At 42.8% G+C, this 23,283-nt stretch overlaps 1 protein-coding gene across 1 annotated transcript; it reads right to left on the bottom strand.

Moving 5' to 3' along the window:
- Nucleotides 1–18,294: 18,294 nt before the first annotated feature.
- tcf21 (transcription factor 21) lies at nt 18,295–21,133 on the bottom strand. Its single transcript, XM_015947951.3, has 2 exons — nt 20,557–21,133; nt 18,295–20,051 (listed from the first exon to the last, which is right to left on the bottom strand). Exons 1-2 carry the CDS (start codon nt 20,995–20,997, stop codon nt 19,965–19,967), a joined length of 528 nt encoding a protein of 175 aa, XP_015803437.1. The 5' UTR covers nt 20,998–21,133; the 3' UTR covers nt 18,295–19,964.
- Between the last annotated feature and the right edge of the window lie 2,150 nt (nt 21,134–23,283).

The following is a 23,283-nucleotide window of genomic DNA, read 5'->3' as shown; positions in this document are numbered from 1 at the left end:
GTCCACAGCTTGCACTCTTTGTCCAAATAATTCCATGATTAACATCCAACCGCTTGGTCAAACATGTTAATGGGGCTGCAAAAGAAACTTGAGCGGGTAGCCAGCTTCTCCTTCTCTCTCCTGCCTGGGAACAGTTGATAGAACAGGCTGGCTGTTCATGTTTCCTGGGCAGCCGGGACTAGTGGACCGCTCCGATGCTAGGCTGCAGTCACGCTGGTCACTTGTGGATCTCTGAGACTACAGAAACACCACATCTCTTTTAGATGACACTGTTTCACATCTGAGTCGCTCAACCACATTTTTCTCACTAATTTTCTGCCGGTTGAAAAGGGGAAATTCTGTACGTTTACCATAACACTCAACTCAACTCAACTTTATTTATAAATTGCGCCCTACAGGCAAAAACATGCCACCAAGGCGCTACACAGACTAAGTAAAAACACAAAACATTAGGTCCAGGTGCAGTGAATGCACGGATTGCTTTAAGAAAACAGTAAAACTAGTTAGAAAGGTTAAAAGACAGATCATAAAAGTAGGTTTTTAGCCTTGCCTTAAAAACCTCCACAGAGGCGGAGGCCCTTCTGCTGAGAGGAAGCTCGTTCCAAAGGTTAGGGCCAGCCACAACAAAGGCCCTATCACCACACGTCTTTAGACGCGATCTTGGGACCGAGAGGAGCATGAGGTTCTCCGAACGGAGTGACTGTGCAGGGGTGTACGGTTGAAGCAGTGACACCAAGTAAGGAGGGGCCAAACAACTTAACGTTTTAAAAACCAGCAAAAATATTTTAAAACAAATCCTTACATCAACGGGCAGCCAGTGATACGCAGCCAGGACAGGAGTAATGTGATCATACTTGTGCCTGCCCTCTAAAAATCTGGTGTTGTGATTTGAAGTTGTATATTTAGTTGTAATTTAATTATCTGATTTTGTATATTTATACAACTAAGTAATCAATCAGAAGTGGTTGTTTTTATCATCAGGGAGTTTACTTAAACACTCTGTATTGACTGAGAGACAAGAAAAGAGAGTTGGGATCGTTTAAGAATCTTTAATTTCTATAATTATAAATTCTAACAATCTACCAGGACTATCTCAATGATGAATGCATATGGATTTAGATGTTTCGTGTTGGTGTGTGTGTGTGTGTGTGTGTTTTGTTCAGAATCTCTAGGCTGACGTAGCGAATCTGGTTTGTTATGACTAGGCTACCACGAGGCTTCAGAAGCTGATGACATGAGCCGCCATATTGCCGTACCGTAGATGGAGTCTCCCGTGTAGATCAGGAATTGCCAGGTTCCAAGACCTCGGTGGTACTGGAGCTGGTGAAACAGCGGTCACAGCACACAACGCCCGTCTGAGGATAACTCCGGTAGTGGTTGGCAGGCGTCAGCAAGTTCACTCTTATTTTGAAGGAACGTTGTCTCGTTGGTACAAACGACAGAAATCTCCAGCTTGACAGATCTCATCTTAAAACAGGAAATACAGATAGCCAGCCTGTATTCCTCTTTGCGGTGATGGATTGAGAGCTGGTTGAAAACAATGTTGAGAGTATGATGTAATTCCTTTGAGCTCGGATCGAACAGAGCTGATGTCAACGTGGAACTTAACGTGGAACTGACTTAAAATAGCGTTGCCTTCTTTTTATATCTATGAATCTTAGTAAACCGGATTGGACAACTTTCATAAACAAACCAGATTCTGCCCTACCACAGACGAAAGTTCTGATTGGTTGAAAATAATGTGTCAGGCGTTTCCATGGTAATGCATATCAGTCTGTCTGGTGCAGCCCTGTTTATTCATTTAAACCCATAACTCATGACATCTTTATTTCACAAATCATTCACCTGATTATTAATGATCCACAAATGCTTTGATTAGCTTATCACAAATAAAGTACTTTAATTAATCAATGAAAAGCATTCTTCTTCTGTTCTTCTGTCTCTTCTCCTGGAATGTAAACATACTGAACCAAGCGTCCGACCTTGGCGATGTTACTGTGTGAAGGGGCAGCTGTTAAGGGCAGACCATTATAAGCTTCCTAACGCTACACTGGCAACAGCATTCTGCACAATTTGCAACCTGGCTGTTGAGCCCTTGCTCACACTGAATAAAACAGAGTTACAGTAGTCCAATTGCACCGTAATAAAAGCATGGACTACCGTCTCAAGATCATGTCGTGACAGGAAAGGTTTGATCTTTGACAGCCAATGAAGGTGTAAAAAGGAGGAGGAGATCACTCCATTGATGTGGGTATCAAAACTAAGGGCGCTATCTAGTTAACACCAAGATTAATCACTGAAGCACTCAGCTGGCCATTAAATGACCCACAGTCAATTAGAGAAGAGTCAGAATGTCTGCTTGGAGCAAACAATATAGCCTCTGTTTTCTGATCATTTAAGCTCAGAAAATTTTCACTCATCCAGGTCTTGGTCTTCGTCAAACAGTTCGTAAGATTAGAAATAGAGAGACGTCCTGACGTGTTCAGAGGCAGGTACAGCGGACAATCATCAGCATAAAGGTGGAAGTGAACTCCAAGCTCACGACAGATATCACCTAAGTGCAGAATGTAAGTAGAAAACAACCAATGTCCCAATATCGAGCCTTGTGGTACCCTCCAGGGTAAATCAGAGTACTCTGAGGAATAACTTCCCATCCTTACACACATCTTTCTATTTGTCAAGTATGATATGAACCACTCCAGTGTTAACCCTGAAATCCCGACATAATGATGGAGACGGTGAAGCAGCACTTCATGATCTATCGTGTCGAAGGCAGCCGTGAGGTCCAGCAGAAGTAACAACACAGAATTACCGCTATCAGTAGCTAGATAAATGTCACTGAGCACTCTAACCAGTGCAGTCTCCGTGCTGTGTAGAGCTCTGAAGCCAGACTGGAAAGTCTCAAAAATGGCATTCTCATCCATAAAAACCAAGAGCTGGTGGTAAACACATTTCTCTAGTACCTTACTTAAGAATGGAAGTTTAGAAATGGGCCTGTAGTTTGCAGCCAGCGAAGCATCCAGTCCAGGCTTTTTGAGCAAAGGTTGAATAACTGCCTCTTTGAAATTGTCAGGGACTATACCAGAACTGAGACTCGTGTTAATTATGTGCAATATTAGAGGGGCGACTACTGGAAAGACTTCTTTAAAGAGGCGCATTGGTATCATGTCATCTGGCAAGCCGCTCGGCATAGCCTTCCCAATGATCTTGATCAATTCATCTAAACTAATTGGTTGAAATGCTACCAAACCTCTGATGGCAGTAACAGAACGGCCACATACCAGTGCCCTAGACATGGTAGCCCGGAGCGCAGCTACTTTCCCCATAAAAAAGTCAAGGAACTCATCACACATTTTAGCTGAAGCCTGCACCATATGGTGATCATTCACTTTCAAAACTGAGTTGATTGCGGTATAAAGTAAAGTACTCTGGGGTTAATTGAGTTTAAAGAAATGAGATTGGAATAGTATGCAAATTTTGCAGATCTAACTGCCTCTTGGTGATATTTCCAACTGTCACGTAGAGCAATTAGGGAAACATGCAGATTATCCTTCTTCCACTGTCTCTCGTATCTTCTACATGTCCTTCTTGCGGCACGAGTAGCGTCCGTTGACCATAAATTTACCATACGCTTTCCCCTCCTGGGTCTTAATGGCACAACAGTGTTTAGGATAGCCTCACAGGTTTCATTAAAGCAAGTAAACAATCCATCCAGTGAGGACTCGTCTGATGAATCAAAGAAGTCTTGTTCAAACAGCGAAGTGAAATTAGCTGCAGTGTCAGAGTTCCCATGACGACTATTCCTACTGGGGGCAACAGGTGCCAGCAAATTGCTATCCAGAGTAGTCCCAAATAATATTGGATTTTGGTCTGAAAAAACTGCATCCTTAATAGTCATATTGTCTAATGAACACCCCAGTGATAACACAAGATAGTGTGTGGCCCCATTAACCCACTGCAGAAGACTGAAGTCAGAGACCAAAGGTTTTCCAGGACAGCCGATGTGAATATTAAAGTCTCCCAGTAGCAATATCCGCTCGTATCTAGCAGCCCTGGTTGCTAGGACTTCTGAAAACTCCGGCAAAATGTCCTTATTGTATTTCAGGGGTCTACATACTACAGCACAGAGGATTGGTTAAGGATGACCAAGTTCGAATAAGCACAGTTCAAAACTGGTATTAGGAGACCAGGACTGCAAATGTTTCATCTTCAGATTAGCTTTATGAATAACCACCAGTCCACCGCCACGTGTAACGGTCCTCGGCACATTAATAAAAGCACAGTCAGCTGGGATCAGTTCATTAAAAACAGCTGTCTCACCAGGAAGAATCTATGACTCCGTCAAACAGAGGATGTCGAGAACATGCGTTGTAAAAAATTTATTCAGAATGAATGTTTTGTTAGCCACAGACCTAGCATTGACCGGGCCCCACCTTCAGGATACTTCAGAGCTATTGATGGTGGAAGAAGCTCTAGTCAATGATCGGAGATTCCTCTCATCGGCTCGTCTCCGACTGAATCTCCGAAAGGGTGGGGAGCGCTTACCATACTCCCATGAACAGCCGACAACAGTAACAAGCCATGAATCCACCGGATCCCACACGCCACGGCGCCAGGAACCGAGCGGACGAACACAAAACCACTCGCGAACCACCAGAAAAGGCAAGCTTCAATGCTTTCAGCTTGACGAGCCATCCACCCCGACAGCCTCTCCTCCTACTTTTCCTCCTAGCAGAGTGCGTAAATGGCGGAGTTTCCCAGCATGCCGACAGGCCATCCAAGTAGAAGGGAGAGGAAGTATCCCGGTGCTCTACAGCTTCAGACGGTAAAAATCCAACTGAAAAACCTATTTTAAATAGCGTATGGCTATCATACATCAATCTCGGGTGAGCGGGTTGTAACACATAGGCTAAAAGCAAAGATACAAAGAGTAAATGATAAAATGACCCACACTTGTATAGCGCTTCTCAGAGTAAGGACTCCTAAGTGCTTTACACTACAGTGTATCATTCACCCATTCACACACACATTCACACACTGGTGGGGATGAGCTACGATGTAGCTACAGCTGCCCTGGGGCGCACTGACAGAGGCGAGTCTGCTGAGCACAGGCACCACCAGTCCCTCCGGCCACCACCAGCAGGCAATATGGGTTAAGTATCTTGCCCAAGGACACAACAGCAGAATTCTCTTTCTGGAGCTGGAATCTGACCTACAACCTTCCGATTATTGGACAACCCGCTCAACCTGTTGAGCTGCTGCTGCCCAAAAAGAGTAGAGCAGCTGAAAGATGGCAAGACGGCAACACTGGCGCCACTGCACGGTCATTCGGCTCCATGTCAGCTCCCAGAGCTGGGAGCGTCAACAACAGTGGACTCTCGGTTCTTTGACTGTGGTGGACCAGTGAAGCCCGATATCCTCGGTCAGCTTACCCAGGTATGATTTGTTACTAAGCAGGCTAGAGGTGCCTTCACTTTGGAGTCACTCTACTGAGTTTTCTTGCTCAAATCGTTTGGAAAAACTCAGTTAGTTTCGGGTTAGCATGTAGTTAATGTCCTGCTGATCTCCGACCGTAGAGCATGAGCTGATGTAAAAGGCTACGACCACAGCGGTCCAAGGCTCTGCTTGTAATTTAACAGTCCCGGTCCATATTAGACCTCCACAGGCGACCAGCATGACAGCCTCACACGGGAGCCAGTCAGCCATGCGGGTGGCATTCCCCAGTCCCCGGAGCCGTTCTTAGCTTCTTGGGTTAGCTAAGTTAGCTAGTAGCTACATTGGTTTATTTGTTCCAACCCTGTTCCAAACTTAACAGCCCCAGCTTCAGCTCCACCTCTTTTCTGATTTTTGGATTGTCTGGGCGTGAAGAGATGTGTGACACGGTTAAAATGGTGGTGGGAACCTCCCATTTGAAAACAAAACCTCTTTCAATTCAAGCCTATGGAATTAAATGTGTAAAATGGATGTTGATGGCTGACACACTCAATGGGTTCTTGTGGTTGCTCTGGGAGAGTTAGGTCTGTAAATGTGCATTGGATGCTCCTTCTGACACAATTACAACATTCCAGTTACCCACTTCACACCAGGCCATACCTTACACTTCCCAGCATTCCCTGCACCAAGATCCACCTTCTGGAAGTCCCCCACAACACCCATGGCTCAGTCATCATTCTGTGTCCGTGGCCTTATTGTTCTCGTTTCTGGTTGGTTGACAGCACCTAACACAGTAGCGTGTTTTATTTTAGTTCGGCCTTTGCTTTTTCAGCCTGTCAGCTCACTCGGTCATGTCACACGCCTAAAGCTCCCGCGCTCATCTCTTTAAGTGGCTTCCTGACTGCTGTGGCTCAGATCCACACCAGGCGGTGGCAGCTCGTTTCGTTTTCATCCGGTTCTCAGTTCTACGCCAGACGACTCAGGACTCCCACACTCACTTCATTCAGCTGCACCTTAAACAAGCACCTCAGCTCAATAGGCCCTAGCTGACCTCGCTCAGTTGCTTCCAGGCTTCCACGCCGGGCGGTCACTGCTTACTCCGTTCCCCTCCGGCTCCCAGTTCCACACCGGGCAATTCAGAGCTTCCATGCTCATCTCATGCAGCTACATCTTAACAGTAAGCCTGCTCTCTGTACTTTCTAGAATGCCGCCACGTCTTCATTTCCCTTCAAGGCTTTGCCAGTGTTTCTAGATTAACTGCGTGTCAGACGTCTATCGCTATCGCTAGCACCCTCGCGTCTGGGTCATGTCACCCGCTACAGCCCTCCTCATTGCTTACTACATTGAGCCAAGTTGAGGAGCCACCTTTATTATTTTTCTTTGTAAAACGTCAAATGCATCCAACATTTTCTCCTCAAATTGGAGAAACACAAACATTTCATTTCCGAACTGTTTTTTCATTTGCCGGTTGCAACAAAAACATCCACAAAAACAATAGGAAATTTTTTGTTTATATATTAAAAAAGCAATAAAAACAAAAATATATATCTTTATTTTTTTAAAAAGGAAGAGTCTCTGTGACTTTTAAAACTTAAATAAATGTATTTTTGAGCTTTAGCATTTATGCCTTGATTAAAAAACGGAATATATGATTTGTGTTTACATGGATGTGGTTTATGAAGGGGTATGGGGGGCTGGTCTTCCAGGGTGGCCAATAATTATACAGGGTTGGCCATGGCCCCCCTTGGCCACCCCTTGGGGGCACCACTGTCAAACTAAACTTTACTGCCTCTAAAGTCAATGTGTATCTAAATATTTCCCTCTCACACACGGTACTAGCCAACCATTATACACACGTGTTTCCAAATGTTTCATTTAAGCATCATTAGCTTGTTCTGCTAATGAGAGCGTTTCTAGCTTTGTCATCATGCAGATTTTCTGCAACAAACAAGCCAGAAACTGAATTTAGGGCCTTCTATTGTGTTGGTCTGTGTTGTTTTCTAATTTTTCCGCCTCAGAGGCCTGTCTGAGTTTTCAGCGTAGCTTGTGAGCACTCACAAGATAAATCTGTGTGTGTTCGTGTGTACAAAAGGCTGAGTGCATGGTGATCGATGTATTTAATGAGTCAAACTTTTTCATTGGTGTGATAAATGTCTTAAACAAGCATGTGGCCAGGCTCCACACTTATTTGATATCTGGCATTTGCAAATTTTGATCAATAAGGACATTTTATTCTTCACCTAATCTGCTGTCATCTGTTACTCCCTCTTGATAAATCACTGAACCTTCTCAGTCTCTCGCTGTTTTAAATATGTCCATCTGATTCCATTCAAACTTTTGCTTGGTTTTCAGAAACACCTTCTGCAAAATCAGACATTTATTCACGTACAACTAAAATAATCAGCCTTTGGTCGAAGGTGGTCGAATCTGGACCTAATTAAAAGGGGACCCTCCAAATTTCCTTCACACCCAGCATGAGGAAGACCTCAGATTAGAGGAATATTTTCCTTATTGCTGACTTTGCTTTTTGCAGAATTCCATGGGATAATAATGGAATCCATGTGTGCTCCGCGCTGCAAAGGCGTTCCCATTCTGTTGTTAAAGCCATCGGGCCAATCGCAATTTGATAAATTATTTTTCTCTTCCTTTTCTTCCTCTTTTGGGATTTCACCACAATCTCCGGAATGTTGTTTGGACTTAATAAATTGAGGTGACTTTTTCTTTCTGTTGAGTAAAAGCAAAAATCACCACGTCGGAAGAAGTGAAGGTTTAAATGAAACTGTGAGTAATTTTACACTGTAAGCAGCAAAATGTTGAATTAACTCAAGTTTTATCAACTGGTTCCACTAAAACTTAAATATAAAGAGTTGTGTATATTTTATATGTTGTTATGTCAAAAGTAAGTCTGTTACTTTTTTTCATTTAAGGATCTAGGTTTAGTGGAACCAGTTGACATTGGTTAAGTCAACATTTCATTTTTTACAGTGTAGATGTCTTTTTTCAAAATATCTATTGGGTATTTTAATTAAATCGAGCAAACATTTGAGGACTTTTTTTCATTTGAACACTCACACACACACAAACACACACACACACACACACACACACACACACACACACACACACACACACACACACACACACACACACACAATCATTCCACATCCATGCTTTGATTAGATGAACACTAAAACAGGTGTTTGTATGAGGTTGTGCAACAAAATGCCTCCACAGCTTCTCATGCATACATGTAGAGGAATTAAAGATCAGCTTCTCTTCAGTTTCATGATCCAACAGTGAAACTTGTGTTCTGCTCACCCATGCAGTGACCCATTCTCTTTACCAGGGAATGAATGGCCACTTGTTAGAAAAACCCAGGATGGTGCATACGAATCAGGGCTGGTTTTATCATAAATGATAACAAAAAGCAAAACATCATGAGACCTCTTTGTTCTTGTCCACCTGGGATCACACTTTATTCCTCTACTGGTTTTGATTTGTGCTTTCCTAATAGCGAGAGACCTAAATCCTCTAAAACTAACTAGTGGATATTCACACACACACACACACACACACACACACACACACACACACACACACACACACACACACACACACACACACACACACACACACAGGTCATTGTGTCCACCTGAGAAAACATAATTTAGTCAGGTGCCCCTTCCTTCCACTAACACTGCTCTTACACCACGGATACATGTGCCTGTGCACATGTGTCTGCATGACCTCCTTTACCCTTTTCTTGCTCTTTGATCCCTTAAAGGTACTTGACTGTCAAAACTCCCTAAGCCCCAACAACTACTATACAGAGCTTCATAAAGCAGAAACTTAAAGGCGTAGGAGTTCCTGGAAAATTCTGGGAGGGAGAAAAGTGACTCGATTCTCTCAAATGTTGCATCTCTGATAAAAATCGGCCCTTTCAGGACTTTGCTAAGACATTAGCATATCGTGGCTATTTTGGCAGTGAGTGATGTGACTGATCAGTCCCAAAATGTGTCCATGGACATTAAAAGTTCTATTCTGTTGCAGGACTGTGTAATTAGATGCATTAAAGGGACAAGAGCGGCTGTGTGACGTAAAAAGCAATGTTCAATGACATGAAGAAGCGTTGTTTTTTACAGCGCTATGAGACCACAACTGCATGCATTATGGTGTTGTGGGGGGTTCTGCAGCATTTTTTCATTTAATTATTTTAATTTTTATTTATTTATTCATTTTTGTTTTTTCCCCCGTGTCCTGTCTGGCTGTGAAGCAAACAGAATTGATGTCTGAATGCTGGTGACAAGCCTTACAGATTCACTCTCAGGTGGAGCATCAAAGCGTCTGCTTTTAATGTCACGCCTGATACTTAAAACTTTATTGTTATTGTTTTCGAATGCTTTGTAATTGCAACCAGACACAGAGACAGAGGTGAAAGAGAAAGGAAGAGAAAAACGGGGGTGGGGGGTGGGGGGGGGGGGGGGGGGGTCACAAGAATAAATAATCAATGATGAACAGGGGTCTGGTTCTAGACCTGCAGAAATGGGACACACAACAATACAACAAGATCAAGCTATTACTGCGTCAAATTGATGAAGAAATATAAAATCAACATTGTTTAACTGAACAATCACACGATAATAAATCATAGTGCATTAAGTGCCAACCGCAGCCTTAAGACCTGTGTTTAACGTGCCCAAGCCCATACTTATGAGAGCACCATGTGAGCACCTGTGTGTGTCCACGCGCATGTTTATGTAAGGTTTCTCTATAGGAGTGTCCAATAGAGAGTGTGAGGGACCACAGATCTGCCCCCCAAAGATGCGTAGGAGACGGAGGGAGCTCCATGTCCCAGAGATCCAGGCGCTGCCCCAGAACACAGGGACCCCAAGGAGACTGCGACCAGAAAAGCCCCTGCCCCCCTTGAGATGTGCAGAGGATCGCCCTGGGGGGCCACAACCAGCAGCCGGCAGAGATATCAGCAGCAAGCCCATAGGCCCTCCCATAGCCTCCCAGCCCCTGGCCGGCCAAGCCCGGATCATAGTGACCCGGGACCCAGGGGCGGCCACCCCCACCAGGGACCGAGCAGAGCCCAGGGACCCAGACACCACCAGGCAGCCACCGTGATTGATCAGACAGACGCCAAAAATCTTAAACACCCCTGAGCCACGAACACTCAGGCAGACCAAGCCACCGCACTCCGCACCAGGTGTGGCAGGGGGAGGGCAGGCAAAGAAGTATAGCAGCACAAGAAGTCCCAGCAGAGGGGAGGAGTCAAAGGCCCCACCTGACATATACAGCCATACACAGACAGTGCCACACACTCCCTCCCTCATGCTCACACATGCAAATACAACCAAAGACTTTAAAAAATGCATGCCGGGCACCCAGTCACGCTCTCCCCATACACACCCTATTCCCTCTGGTCCCGGTACTGCTGCACAAGGGGTACAACCATTACCCGTTCCCAGAGTTTGACCCTTTCTGCTGGGGTGCTGATGAGCATGCTCCCCCGCCCAATGCTGAGCACAGCAACCCACCACCCCAGACCCCAACCAGACGGCCAGATCTCCCTCCTAGCCTCCAGCCTCGGGAAGCCAAGCAACAACAGAGGTGTGCTTAGACCCCTAGTCTCCCTCCACCTGCTCCGATATAGTGTTGTGTGTTGATGAGGTGTATTCCATGGCTGTGGTGAGAGGGCAGTGCAGGCATCGTCTGGCCTATGCCAGCTGATGCCACCGCACCACCCCACTTGCACCCACAGCCCTCAGTGTCTAAGTGCAGTTTAAAATTGGAAGTGGGCACCGGCACTCGGGATGAGGCTGGGAAATCCCCCTGCCAAGTGCCGTTGGATGTGCTCACTCCCAAGGCCCTAAGTGTGTGTTTGCGTGGAATGTCATTGGTGGAAGTGTATAAGGTGCAAAAAAATTGGGAGGCAGGTTGCCACAGGAATGCAGAAATGGGATCCATATCCGCACCCCCTGACTTGTCCACCCCCCAAGGTCCTATGTGCATGTTTGTGTGATGATGTGAGGGAGCAGGAGGAGAAAAATATGTGGGGATGGGGAGGAATGGCTGGTTGGCCTAAGCCATCCAGAGAGCCAGCTCCCCCACTGGTCCCAATAGGCACATCTGTTCCCAAAATGCCACCCAGAGCATGGAGACCCCAGCCCATCTTGCCAGGGTCCAAAGCAGCAGCATTACAGAGCCTCACGGAGTCCGAGGGCACCAACCCAGCCCCACCCCAGCAGAATATCCACTCCCATTCCTGCATTAGCACAACTTCCAGAATATATAAGACATAGGACATCCAGGTAAGGTTGGGTCCTCCCCCTCCTGGACTTCCCCCTCCCCTGTGATGGGACAGCAGAGAAGCCAAGGTCTACCTGAGGTCCCTGAGCCCAGGCCAGGCACTGCCGCATGTTCCCACCTTCTTCCCAGCAGCATACATGTCAGGACCCGACATGTTCTGCAGCATTTTTTGGCATTGAGAGTTTAGAAACAACGATTTTAAAGCAGCTGCGCTTCCAGTTTTACAAATGCCAGTTGTTTGGTAACATCTACTGATGTCATTTCCTACTGAGTTACAACCAATCAGCTTGAGTTAACCAACAGTCCCTCCTGACATTTCTACCGTACCGTTTCCAAGTGCATACCCCGTTCCAGTTGTCCGCTGGTTCCTGAAATGTCCCGGTGAAGAGGAGACACGTGTGCTGTGAAGGTCCAGAAAAATTACCCAGACGTTCCAATAAATGAGCCTAGGTGCAGCAAAAAATGTTCAGTCGAGTAGCTATCTACACAGTTTAATTTGTTTTATATGCAAAGAATGAAAAATGCTCCTTTAATAAAAATGTTGAAATGTTGATATTTTGTCAAGTGTGTAGGGTTTGGTAAATTGAGTGCTTTGAGCACTCAATTTACTCAATTGAGCTCAATATATATATTACCTCCACATATGACCAATAAGCTGCGATACTCGATCTAAATATAGAATATCACACTGCCTGGTCTTTATTGTGTTTATCAGAAGATTTTTGGATTCTTTATTTTTTTAGGGGATTGTACACACTTTGTTTTGATTCAGAAAAGAGTCAGGTTTATAAAAGTAAGAATTTATTTTACCAACAATTAAAACATGACACGTTAACTATCATTTTACTGTGATGGATGAACCTATGTGTGAATGCAGTGTTATCAGAACTTCCGTATCTAGGAGAGCTGAGTTCTGGATGTAAAAGAATTTGGTTTGCATTAAGCTATGAAGCTGATTATAATCAAAAGCACATCAGACGCTATCTGTCATGTCTACTTCACCCGTTTTCGGAGACCCTCTTGGTGGATGCGAAGGTCAGAGAGGTCGGATGACCTCTGGCACCGAAGGGCTCTAGAATACCGTGGCACCGACTCTTCAGTCCAGAGATGTCTCGGGTCACGAAAGATGGATGGAACCTCGCGTCTGGGACTCTTTAAGGAGTCAGAACGATATCAGCTCGTTCTGCAGGAACTGCTTGCTTTATCAGCTTCGCAGGTGCAAAAAGGTTTTGACGACGTGTCTGAAGCTTTTCTCAAGAACTGAGGAATCACCAGAGTAATCTGGTTTTAATGTTCTCATGTTGTGATTTGTGTAGCCAACCAGAGGTTGACAAGTTTGAGAAATATTACCAAGAATCTCAGAAACACGTCTTATTTGATACCGGAGGCTCTGATCTGGGTAAAGGACTATCTATGTGTCATGAGTTTATTTTAACCTTACTTTGTTCTTGTGTGAGTGCAAATGGTGACGACCTTGTCACATCAACATGCTGAAACATATTTCAATCACTGTAATCATAACATAACATTCATTTCAAACTTCAGTCATTGAGCACAGATTAATGAAACATTTCATTATATTATAATTATTATAAGTAGCAATAAACAAATGTTTATTTAATGATTATCTAGCTTATAAGTTAGGAAATCATTCCTTGATTTAGCAACTAATTGTCATGTTCTGTGTCCCCTTGGTCCCCAGCCCCCTCCTGTTTGTCCTCTGTGTTCTCCTCATGTTCCTCCTGGTGTTTTCCAGCTTCGCAGGTCTCTCCAGTCACCCCTCTGTAGTTTTATTTTCTATAGGTTCAGCTTTTCATTATGTTAGTTCCCTTTAGTGTTTGTGTCCTTCCCCACTTGTTTATTAGTCTTCCTTACTCCTCTTGTCATTAGTTGTTTATCTTTGCCCTTAGTTTCTAGGTTTAGTTATTTAGGCCTAGTCCACACGAAGCCGTTTTTTTTAAACGAATATCCACCCCTCCAAAAACTTGCATCCACACCACCTCGTTTTAAAAGAAAACTCTGTCCACATGTACCCGGATAAATACGTTGTTAAGGACATGCCAGACCTGTAGGTGGCAGTACTTCCCCCGTTCTTAACCTCATCCTTCGTCTGCGGTCTTCCGCAAGGAGCAGTAATTCCGCTTGCAAAAGCAAACAAGCAAAAAGCGCTTGGACAATTGATAAAGTGAGTGCAGCTCTGAGGGCATCCATGCTGTCGGCTAGTGTAAACACAGGTCGCACACGTGATGTCAGCATTTTTTGTCGTGGAAAGTGACGTTGCGGACCTTAAAACTCCGGTTTTGTCTGTCCACACGCAGACACCCAAAACGGAGAAAACGCAGATTTTCACTTTGGCCAGCACAGCCTCCTTAAAATAAAGGAATTTATTTTCTTTAAACACTCCTGCCTAGAGTCGTTCTGGGGATTCTGCATCTTGGGTCCAAACCACCTACACTCAACGTGACACTAATCTGGGCTGCGAGTGTTCCTTATATGGAGGCATGAAGAATCCTGAAAGATTGGACCTTGAGGAGAGAACATTATTGTTGACATTTCATTATCCGTGTTCAGAGCTGCAGGCTCTGAGCTCCGGCTGGTGGGATGGAGGCAGGCTGATTTAAAGGGGACACATGCAGTCTTGTGTCTCCTTTTTGACCAGATGTTGAATGGTCAAACTGTACCTAAAAACTGACCATTGCTGGACGTTACAAGTGAATGAGAAAAAACAAGCCTTCAAATGGCCTGTTTTCCACCCCAATCCGCCTGTTTACCTCCTGTTCCTGTCTCCTCCACCTGCTGAAGGACCTCTCCTCTTATTCCTGGGTGGTAGTCCACCCATTCCTGGTAGAGAACCATGTCCTTGGATTTAAATATGCTGAATCTCATCACTGCAGCATCCAACTTCAGCAAAAGCTGAAGGGTGATGAAGCTGGTAGAACCACATCATCCTCAGCAAGCAGAGAACTACCCTCCACCCTATGGCAGTGCCAACCAGTTCTGTCCCTAAGGAGGAGCCAAGCTTTCTCTTTAATGGACCTGATTTTACTTCATATCTCAAACTAGTATTTTACATTTGTTTGGTTCTGGAACATAATCCAACTATTATTGTTATCATCAACTATGGGCTTTGTGATAAAATTATTTAATCAATTTGGATCCCTTCAAATATGTTTCTACACATAAATAAACATGTCTGCAAGTTGTTTCAATACTTCACATTTAGCTTTGTGAAATGTCTTTTTGTTAATAACTTATGTTCAATTTCATCACAGTACATTTTAGAATGGTTTTTAAAAGTTATTATTTAGCATAATTCTGTTAAGGTGGGAGATCCAACTTTGCATGTTTACTTTAGTTTTAACCATTTCAACTGTAACAAGTCCATTTTGTTTGTTTTTTGGTGCATGAAATGCCATCCAAGGATTGGAATTTGTACAAATGAAGCAGGATGTGTCATAACCTGCAATTAATCCACAATGATTATGTAGAAAATTCCTTTTTTCACAGTATTCATGTGCAAAATATGTTTTTTCTTTGTACAAATATCTATGAGTCACAACATCTACTGTTGATGTATAAAGGCCAGAAGTCTGACTGGCACCTGCTGTGCTGCTTTTAATAATCCCAATGTGATGTCAGCAGTAACACACACCCACACACACACACACACACACACACACACACACACACACACACACACACACACACACACACATGGTGTGTATGCCAGTAAACATAAACTGGTGATGTGGGCGGGCTTGTACTATCTAAGGCATCTGCCCTGCTAGTTGTGCTGCCAGTCTGCATGGGCAGTGATGCCATCCGATACCATTTGACACCACAACCAGCTGTCATCCGGCCGCAGTAATACTCCAGCAATTACAGAAATGCAACATCAGCAGCTTTGCATGAGTTAAATTAGCAAAGTTTTAAAGTAATAAATTATCTTTAAAATCACTGCAATCAAATGTCATTCCACCAAAAAAGAAAGAAAAGACATTAACACAAATGTCCCCATCCTCTGAAACCCTCCAGTAATGCTTAACTGGTCTAAATTAGAACCAAAGTGGCAAAACATGGATTTAATTTTTAAATAAAACTGAAAATTTGAGTGATGTGCATTACAGAAAGTTAAAAACAAATGATAATGAGTATCAACTCATTTAATCTAGAAATCAAACTGTGAGAAAAGTGACACGAGTCTTGTTTTATAAGATTGTAGTGAAAATGTAAAAAAAAGGTACACTTTAAAAACACAAAACAGCTTGCATGTTTACGTAATATATGTAATATGGTAAAGCTTATTTTAAAATGCATTTGTTGATCATTTATTTATTTGAAATTAAATTAAAATACATTCTATCGTTTTTTGAGAAAGCAGTTTTTAATAATAAAGAAATAAATCTGAATATATTTACGGCAAATATTCAAACCAATGGTTTTAAATCTTACAAAAATGTGATTTTACTTTTTAATTTTGGTTCACTTTTATCTGAAAGTTTCCACCTTTCTTCTATCACGTCCTCTGCTGCCACCTGCTGGCCATCCAAGGAAGCTGCTGTAAATAATCACATTTCTTCATTCCATTTCTGTAAACTGAAGCAATTTAACTGAGTCTCTTTCTTCTTGACAAACCTCTTTTCAGCCTGATTAGTGAGTTCAAAATGAATTTCTGAGCTGCAGGGACCTCTTACATTTAAAACTTAGTCTTGGGTCTTTGCAGTTCATCTGTTACCAGAAGGTGGCGCTCACATGATAAGTATCTGCAAACCAAGGAAATGGGTCGTAAGTTGACACCATGTTCAGTGTTTGAATGTAAAGATATCTCTTTGAATTGGTGAAAAGGTATTTTGTCTTTTACATGGCTGTAAATGCAAAAATAATAATAATAGATTTAAAAAAGACAGACGAGTGATATAAAAGTACATTAATACATATAATGTGACATTTTTAAAAGACACAAAATGTGAGGCATGATGGGATTAATTCCTGTCCTCCCTCTTAGTTTGGGCAGCCTTCCAACAAAACAATTAGGAATTGTGGGAACCAGGGCCCTGCCCCTCCCTCCCTTCTTTTTCTCCTCTCTTCTCTGCAGCTGGACTCAGGAGAGAGGCCAAGTTTATTTTCTCGGCGGTGGTCCCTTTGGGGTAGCGGCGAGGCCCCATGCCATGCTGCTGCTGATGTATTAGGTGAGGGTCCCTGCAGACACTTTTATTACTGAAGCACTCAACCTGATTGCTGAAGATGGTGCAAAGGTAACGAGTCAGAGTCATGCCCACCTGACAACACAGGGGAGCTTTGTTTTTAATGTGAAAAAACAAAATAGATATTTCCAGACTATAATTAGAGCAGTTATATGTGGTTACCACAGAAAATGGAAAAACGATCAATGACTTTATTTAAAAACTGCTTTTTTTTACATTCTTCAAAATAAAATAAAAAAAATGCTAGTTGATGATCCAGTTTTTTAGACTTCTTCCTCTGAAACATTCCAGTGGCTGATCTAGGATTTTTCTGAGTGTGGGGCCATCAAAGGGCCACAGAGGGGCCAACATCCTTACACAAGATTTAATGCTGAAAGTTCCCATTTGGCTCATTTTGGGACGTGTTTGGACTCGGAATTGCCTCCAGTTATATAAGGAGCCTAAGTCACGCCCATCTACTTCCGGACCATGGATCCCAGAAGAACAAAAACAGGAATGCAAGTCAATGGGGCAAAAAAGCTACTTCTTGTCCATGAAATTTAAAGATGCATTTTGAAACCAAGTACGTGTCTATTTTCAAACGGGTGGAAATGCTATTTTAGGATTTGTGTGAAAATATGTCCAGGACTACAAATGCGCTTCATAAAAGTGACGTCATCGAACCAGACACAGGGTGAACATTGCTGTGTGTTTAAAAAATTTCAAATCCATCCGGAGGAATCCTTCAGGAGGAAAGAACCACCATAAATCTGGCCATAAGTAGCAGCTACGCGAGGGGGGAGGATATGGACGTAGTATTTTTTATTTGGGGGGGGGGGGGGGGGGGGGGGGGTAGTCATGCTAATCACGAACTTTTACAAGCTGATAAATCTCAAAGGTGTGGTCAAACCACACATCATTACTTTTCATTTAAATTGCAGTACAACACATGCTCTATCCAGGAAGTAAGGCTAAGCAGATTAGAAAATAACTCTTTCAGCCCTGTCGACTTGCATTCATGTCATTCTTCCGGGGACCATGAGCCAACCAGAAAGGGAGGAGACTTCCCGATTCTGATCATCTAGCGAAGGACGGATAAGTGACGGGATAGGGCCATTTCAGAGGGCCAATTTCCATGTGGCCCCGCCCCTACTGGTACTTTCCTCCAAAACCTAGTGTTGCGTCCTAGACTGTATTCTTCCCTCTAGTGGAGAACAGAGGTAATGCAGTAGTTTAATTATCATTCTACTCAATAAAACTATTTTAGGATTAAGCAGTAAATTGTTCAAGTTTTTTAAAAACTGAACGAATTTTATGCTTTCATATTTAAATAAAAAAATATGCAAATATTTCTTTAACAGCAGCTCAGATTGTAGGAAACATATTACCACAGCCTCTTAGATTGCATGCATTTAGGTGACATCTATATCCAACGTTTAATAAACTAAAACAATAAAGTGATTTTTTTAAATGCAATGACTTTTTTTCTTGCGTAGATTAATCAAAAGAAAACAATTAAACGTTTTAGTGGTTAGTTAATGAGCAACATTTCAAAGGCAGTAAATGAAACACGTAACCACCCTATAGATAGGACCCTATAGGCGTCCTTCTGAAATATCTTCTTCACATGCCCATAAAGAAATTAATATATTAAAATTATATCAAATAAAGGGAACCCTTCTGAGATCTGTTAAGAAGTGTAAATATCAGTTTTTGTGGTAAATAGGTGTTACTGGACATGGCACATTTAAAAATCTTTGTTTATTATTTTTTTACACCTGAAAAAAATAATAAAATGTCAGAACGAATATCACTTTGGAAATATAGTTTCAAACCTCAATGACGTCATAGTTAAACATCTTGACATCTAAGTTTGACCGCCATGTTGACATTCGAGTTTTCTCATAGAGCATTATTTTACACTTAGAGGTTAATTTAATACGTTAATGCAAGTTTCTTTTTTACTTTTCAGATGGTTAATAGAGACATCAGAAAAACAAACATCTGCAGGGATTAGGAACCGTTTTCCAAAGGTTGGTGCAAATGTGAAATTAAACGCATGAATGGTTGTGAAAGATAAGCGGAGCTAAATAAAGGGATTAAATATTCTGTTTTTTTATCTTGTATGCTGCTCTTCTCAAAGACTTACTCTGCGGTCTCTTTCTTTGAGAAACAGCGGAGAGAGGCCGCGTGTCAGGGCGCATAAATAACTGTCGGCCTAACGTAAACACAGCGGTCACAACCCGGGAGAATTAAAACAACTGGCCCTGGTAGGCTGCAGTTCTCGGGGAGCAGGTTTTCCACCACTCTCAATTCATTTAAAACACCCTCTCACCTCACCCTACATCCTCACTTCCCATTGGCTGAACCCACACAGCCCAACCAATCAACTTTAGAGTAAATTGCGTGTGACGCTCAAGAGCCGCGTTAAAACCATGGGCTGAATTTAACGTTTTTATGATTGATGAATACAGTTTAACGTGTTTACAGTAAAATAACTATATTTTAGTGTTTTTATGTGGAATGATTGATTATGTGACATTAAGAACGTTGTTATCTTTAGAAATAACAGAGGCTCTTATCTCCACGAGCGCTTTGTCGGTGCAGGTTCTGCTATTCTGACTGATAACAGGGGATTACTACAGGTCAAGGAAGCGGGCCACACAGGAAAGTTCAAATAAAAACACATTCAGAGGTTTAAATCGGTACAAATATAGATTTATATATATTTTTTTCATGCAATCTGTACAGCAATGTTTGTCCATCCACCATGACGCAGGCCCCAAAAATGCACCTGTAGATTCATTTTTTCCAAAAAGCAGTGATAAAAAATAAACAAAGATTATCTTTGAACCAGCAAAGACAGCAGGTGAAATAAGGCATTTAAATATGTCTTCTGTTACAGGAACGAGAGAGAGAGCGCGCGCTCCCTCTGTTGTTCCCACTCAGCCTGCAGAGATGAGATTTGCATTTCAGTCACAATAAAAAAAAATCGTTTGGAAATCCGTCAGAATTTTTGAAGTCCTTTGGTTTGCATTATGATGCAGTTGTCCCGCACAACCGAGTTGTGTGCATCTCCTTCAGCTCGTTCTCCGGTTTCCCCGCCACCATGAAAGGCCACGTCTGCAGAAGAGAACACACTCAGATAGGGACAATCCTTCATTTTAGCTGTACAATTCACCCATAAATATTACAGTTTCACAAAAATCTAACAAAATGACTTCCTGACAACCCTCTCCGCAGATGTTGTTGATGATGTTCAGACCTGAAACGGATTTTTTTATTAATAAAATTAATAATCGTTGTTGTTTAACTTTTTATTTACCTTTAATCATTTCATACACTGTTGTCATTTATGATTTTTCACAATATAATTTTAAAAAATAACGACTAAAGATCAAATGCTTTCAAACAGGATATTTTCCATCTTTGTGCACCTGCCTGATCACCGTGAGCATCAATGAGGCCTCTCATGTGGAGTTTAATAGAAAGTTGAACGATATTTATAACAGTTAATTATATTTGGTGTATTTTATTATAAAACAACCATCTGTTTCTGCTTTCCGCGCATGTGACATCATTCGTTTACTTCTGAGAAAACATCTGTTAACATCTGCTAACATCTCACCAGGTTAACGGGGTGAATATATCCGTTCTCGTACTTGTCGTTGGCCAGAATCTGCCGGAGATGCGCGATGTAGCTGGACGCCAGGCGCAGGGTGTCCAGTTTTGACAGTTTGGTGTCCGGTGGTACCCACGGTAACGACGTCTTCAGCCGCGAGAAGGCTTTGGACAGCACGCGCATCCGGGCTCGCTCCCGCGCGTTGGCCGCGTTCCTCTGCACCTGCTTGCCCTCTTGCTGCGCCACACATTTACGCGCGCTTTTGCGGCTCGCCGTTTTCCGCTTCTTGCCGGAGCGCGCGTCTCTTGCGTCCTCGTTTGCGCATGTGCCCTCGCAGTTGGAGGAGCTCTCCTCCGTGCTTTCATTGGAGTCCTTCCCCGAGTAGCCAAACTTGAGGATGCCGTCCAGGAGCTCGTCGTCGACGTCGCTAAGGGAGCCGGTGGACATGGTGTTAAGGCTGGAGCGGATTCAGAACATGGGCGCAAAAGGGTCTGAGCTTTGGCGGAAATGAACAGGCGCGCCAACACGCTCCTGATGTTCATGTACAACCAAGTGGACGTGAAAGGAGGAGAAAGGATCTGAGTTTTAATCTCTATGAGCAGGGAGGGCGTTACCTCATGCTGGGAGGAGACAGCCTGGATCTGACTTGTTGGTTCTCTGAAGGACCCTGCAGGATCTGGGATGAGTCACCAACAAACGCCTGGTTTAGCTTAACCACTACAGATAAAATAAAGTTGGTCAACTATTAAAAACTAGCAAAATTATTTTCATTCCACAAAATAAACAACATTTTAGAGATGGACTAAAGACTTCCCAAAAGATGCTCATTGGGCCTAAAATTGAATCGTGCAAAATGTCAGCATTTAGTTTTCTGCACATTCATCATCATCATGATCATCATGGCTGCTTTAAAGGAAACTCAAAATTTAAATGGTTATGTCAACAACTTATGGAGTCAAACGGATGTCCTCCACAGTTTAGTGACTTGAAGAAACACAAAAAAGGCAAAAATTCACTTTGTTTTATAGATTTTGGGCTATTTCGGTGTTATGCTGACAGATATTCCATTAGTCTGACAGACTGAACATGTTTAATATCTGAATCTCATGAAACACTCGATATATTGTAATAAAACTCCCAGAACTCTGGCTGCTCTACAACTGATTCACCCTAACCAACTTTAAATTCAAGATGGCTACTGAAGCCAACTGACCTTATAAATACGGTTGAGCATCAAGCACCGATTTAGACTTTTTTCCAGAATCATTTAAATTTTAAATTCTGATAGTTTCGATACCCAGTCTGCCAACCAGAAGAAGAATCTGTTTGTGTTGCGGTGCAATCATGGAAAACGTGCACAGGCTTCACTTATGAGAGTTAGAAGTTCAGACTAGTTCAGCATAGCTGTCTCGTCTAAAACATGTCATTGACCCAGTCTCTTGAAAGAATCGGAATCAAGAATCACTTGGAACCTGAATCAAAATGTGAAATTGGACCCGGAACTGGAATTGTTCAAATTCAAACAATGCCCAACCTTATTTATAAAATACAAAAATGGCTGTGACTTCTTCAGTTTTATAGATATTGAGTTAAATTTGGTGCCATAGAAGGGGAGAGGCATGCACAACAAATAGTTTGAGTGTCAAAAAATTGCAGAAAATCTTTCACAAGATGAAGATTGACTTAAACTCAGTAATTTACCCTGAGATGAACTTAATTTACACATTTTCCAAATAAATTGGTGGGCTATGTGCAGCCCTGCTTGGTATTCTTTCATTTACCTTGCAGATGATGAGTACTTAATCCATTCTGCTGTGTGACCACATAAATTTCAGCACATACCACCAGTTAACTGGGCAAAGTGCAAGGACGGGGGGTGTCACTTCTCAAATGGCAAACTGGCGCCTTGGTCCCCTCTGATGTAATGAATACCCGGCACCCAGAATCCCCTGTTTGGCCTTCCACATCATTCCACACCGATGCTCGGTGCACCAGCCCACTCAGGGCCAAGTCCAAACAACTGGAGCTCTTTGCAGAACGGAAATCTTTTGGGGTACACAACTCTTAAGTTAGGCTCTTGTTCTCTTACTTGTACGCTTCAGGAGTTTGATGTACCGCGTAAGATGCTGCTGAGTTTTGTATTTTTCTGGGACGAGTTTACATGAAGTGTGAGCTCATTGTCTTTGCAGGATAAGAAGGGTCTCCAGAGAGCTGACCTTTACCTCCCTTGCTTCCGGCATCACAACCGTCCAAACAGACACTATCTGACCCATCAGTCAGAAGCAAACAATGAACTTCTTTTGGTCTAGTTTTTATATCTTCAACAGGAAAAAAAGTCTCAAAAGGGACAGAGGAGACTATAGTTTTTGTAGTAAAGTTTGCAGGAGGAGGGACGACAGTGTAGAGAGACGGGTAAATGAAAAAAAGAGAAGAGGACAAGGATGTGGATTAATCTTCTGGGTGGGCTGGAAATCAAAGCACTTAGTGGAAAATAATAATAGAGTCTGTTAGATTGATGATCACCTCTGAGATAGAAGGAAGCAAGGAGGCTGAGGGAGAGGGAGCCAAACTAAAATAGCTTGTGAAAAAAAAAAACAAGTGACTCCTTTTCCTCTCCCCTGTATGGCAATAAAACATGATGCAATACCATAATAACCTGGAATAACTGTATTCTCATGTGGTCTTGATAGGAGAACCCAGTAAAAGACCTTCCTGAGAGCATCTGTGTTGCTG

The sequence above is a fragment of the Nothobranchius furzeri genome, chromosome 2, assembly GCF_043380555.1.
Source record: "Nothobranchius furzeri strain GRZ-AD chromosome 2, NfurGRZ-RIMD1, whole genome shotgun sequence".
NCBI classification, from domain to species: Eukaryota; Metazoa; Chordata; class Actinopteri; order Cyprinodontiformes; family Nothobranchiidae; genus Nothobranchius; species Nothobranchius furzeri.
This window is presented reverse-complemented; position numbering and strand designations above follow the sequence as displayed.

Bases quoted from the DNA above. Each gene is read 5' to 3' on its own strand.
- tcf21 (XM_015947951.3), bottom strand. From the start codon at position 20,997: ATGTCCACCGGCTCCCTTAGCGACGTCGACGACGAGCTCCTGGACGGC. The intron at 20,052-20,556 runs GTGAGATGTTAG...TCTCTTCTGCAG, and splicing joins ATATTCACCCCGTTAACCTG to ACGTGGCCTTTCATGGTGGC.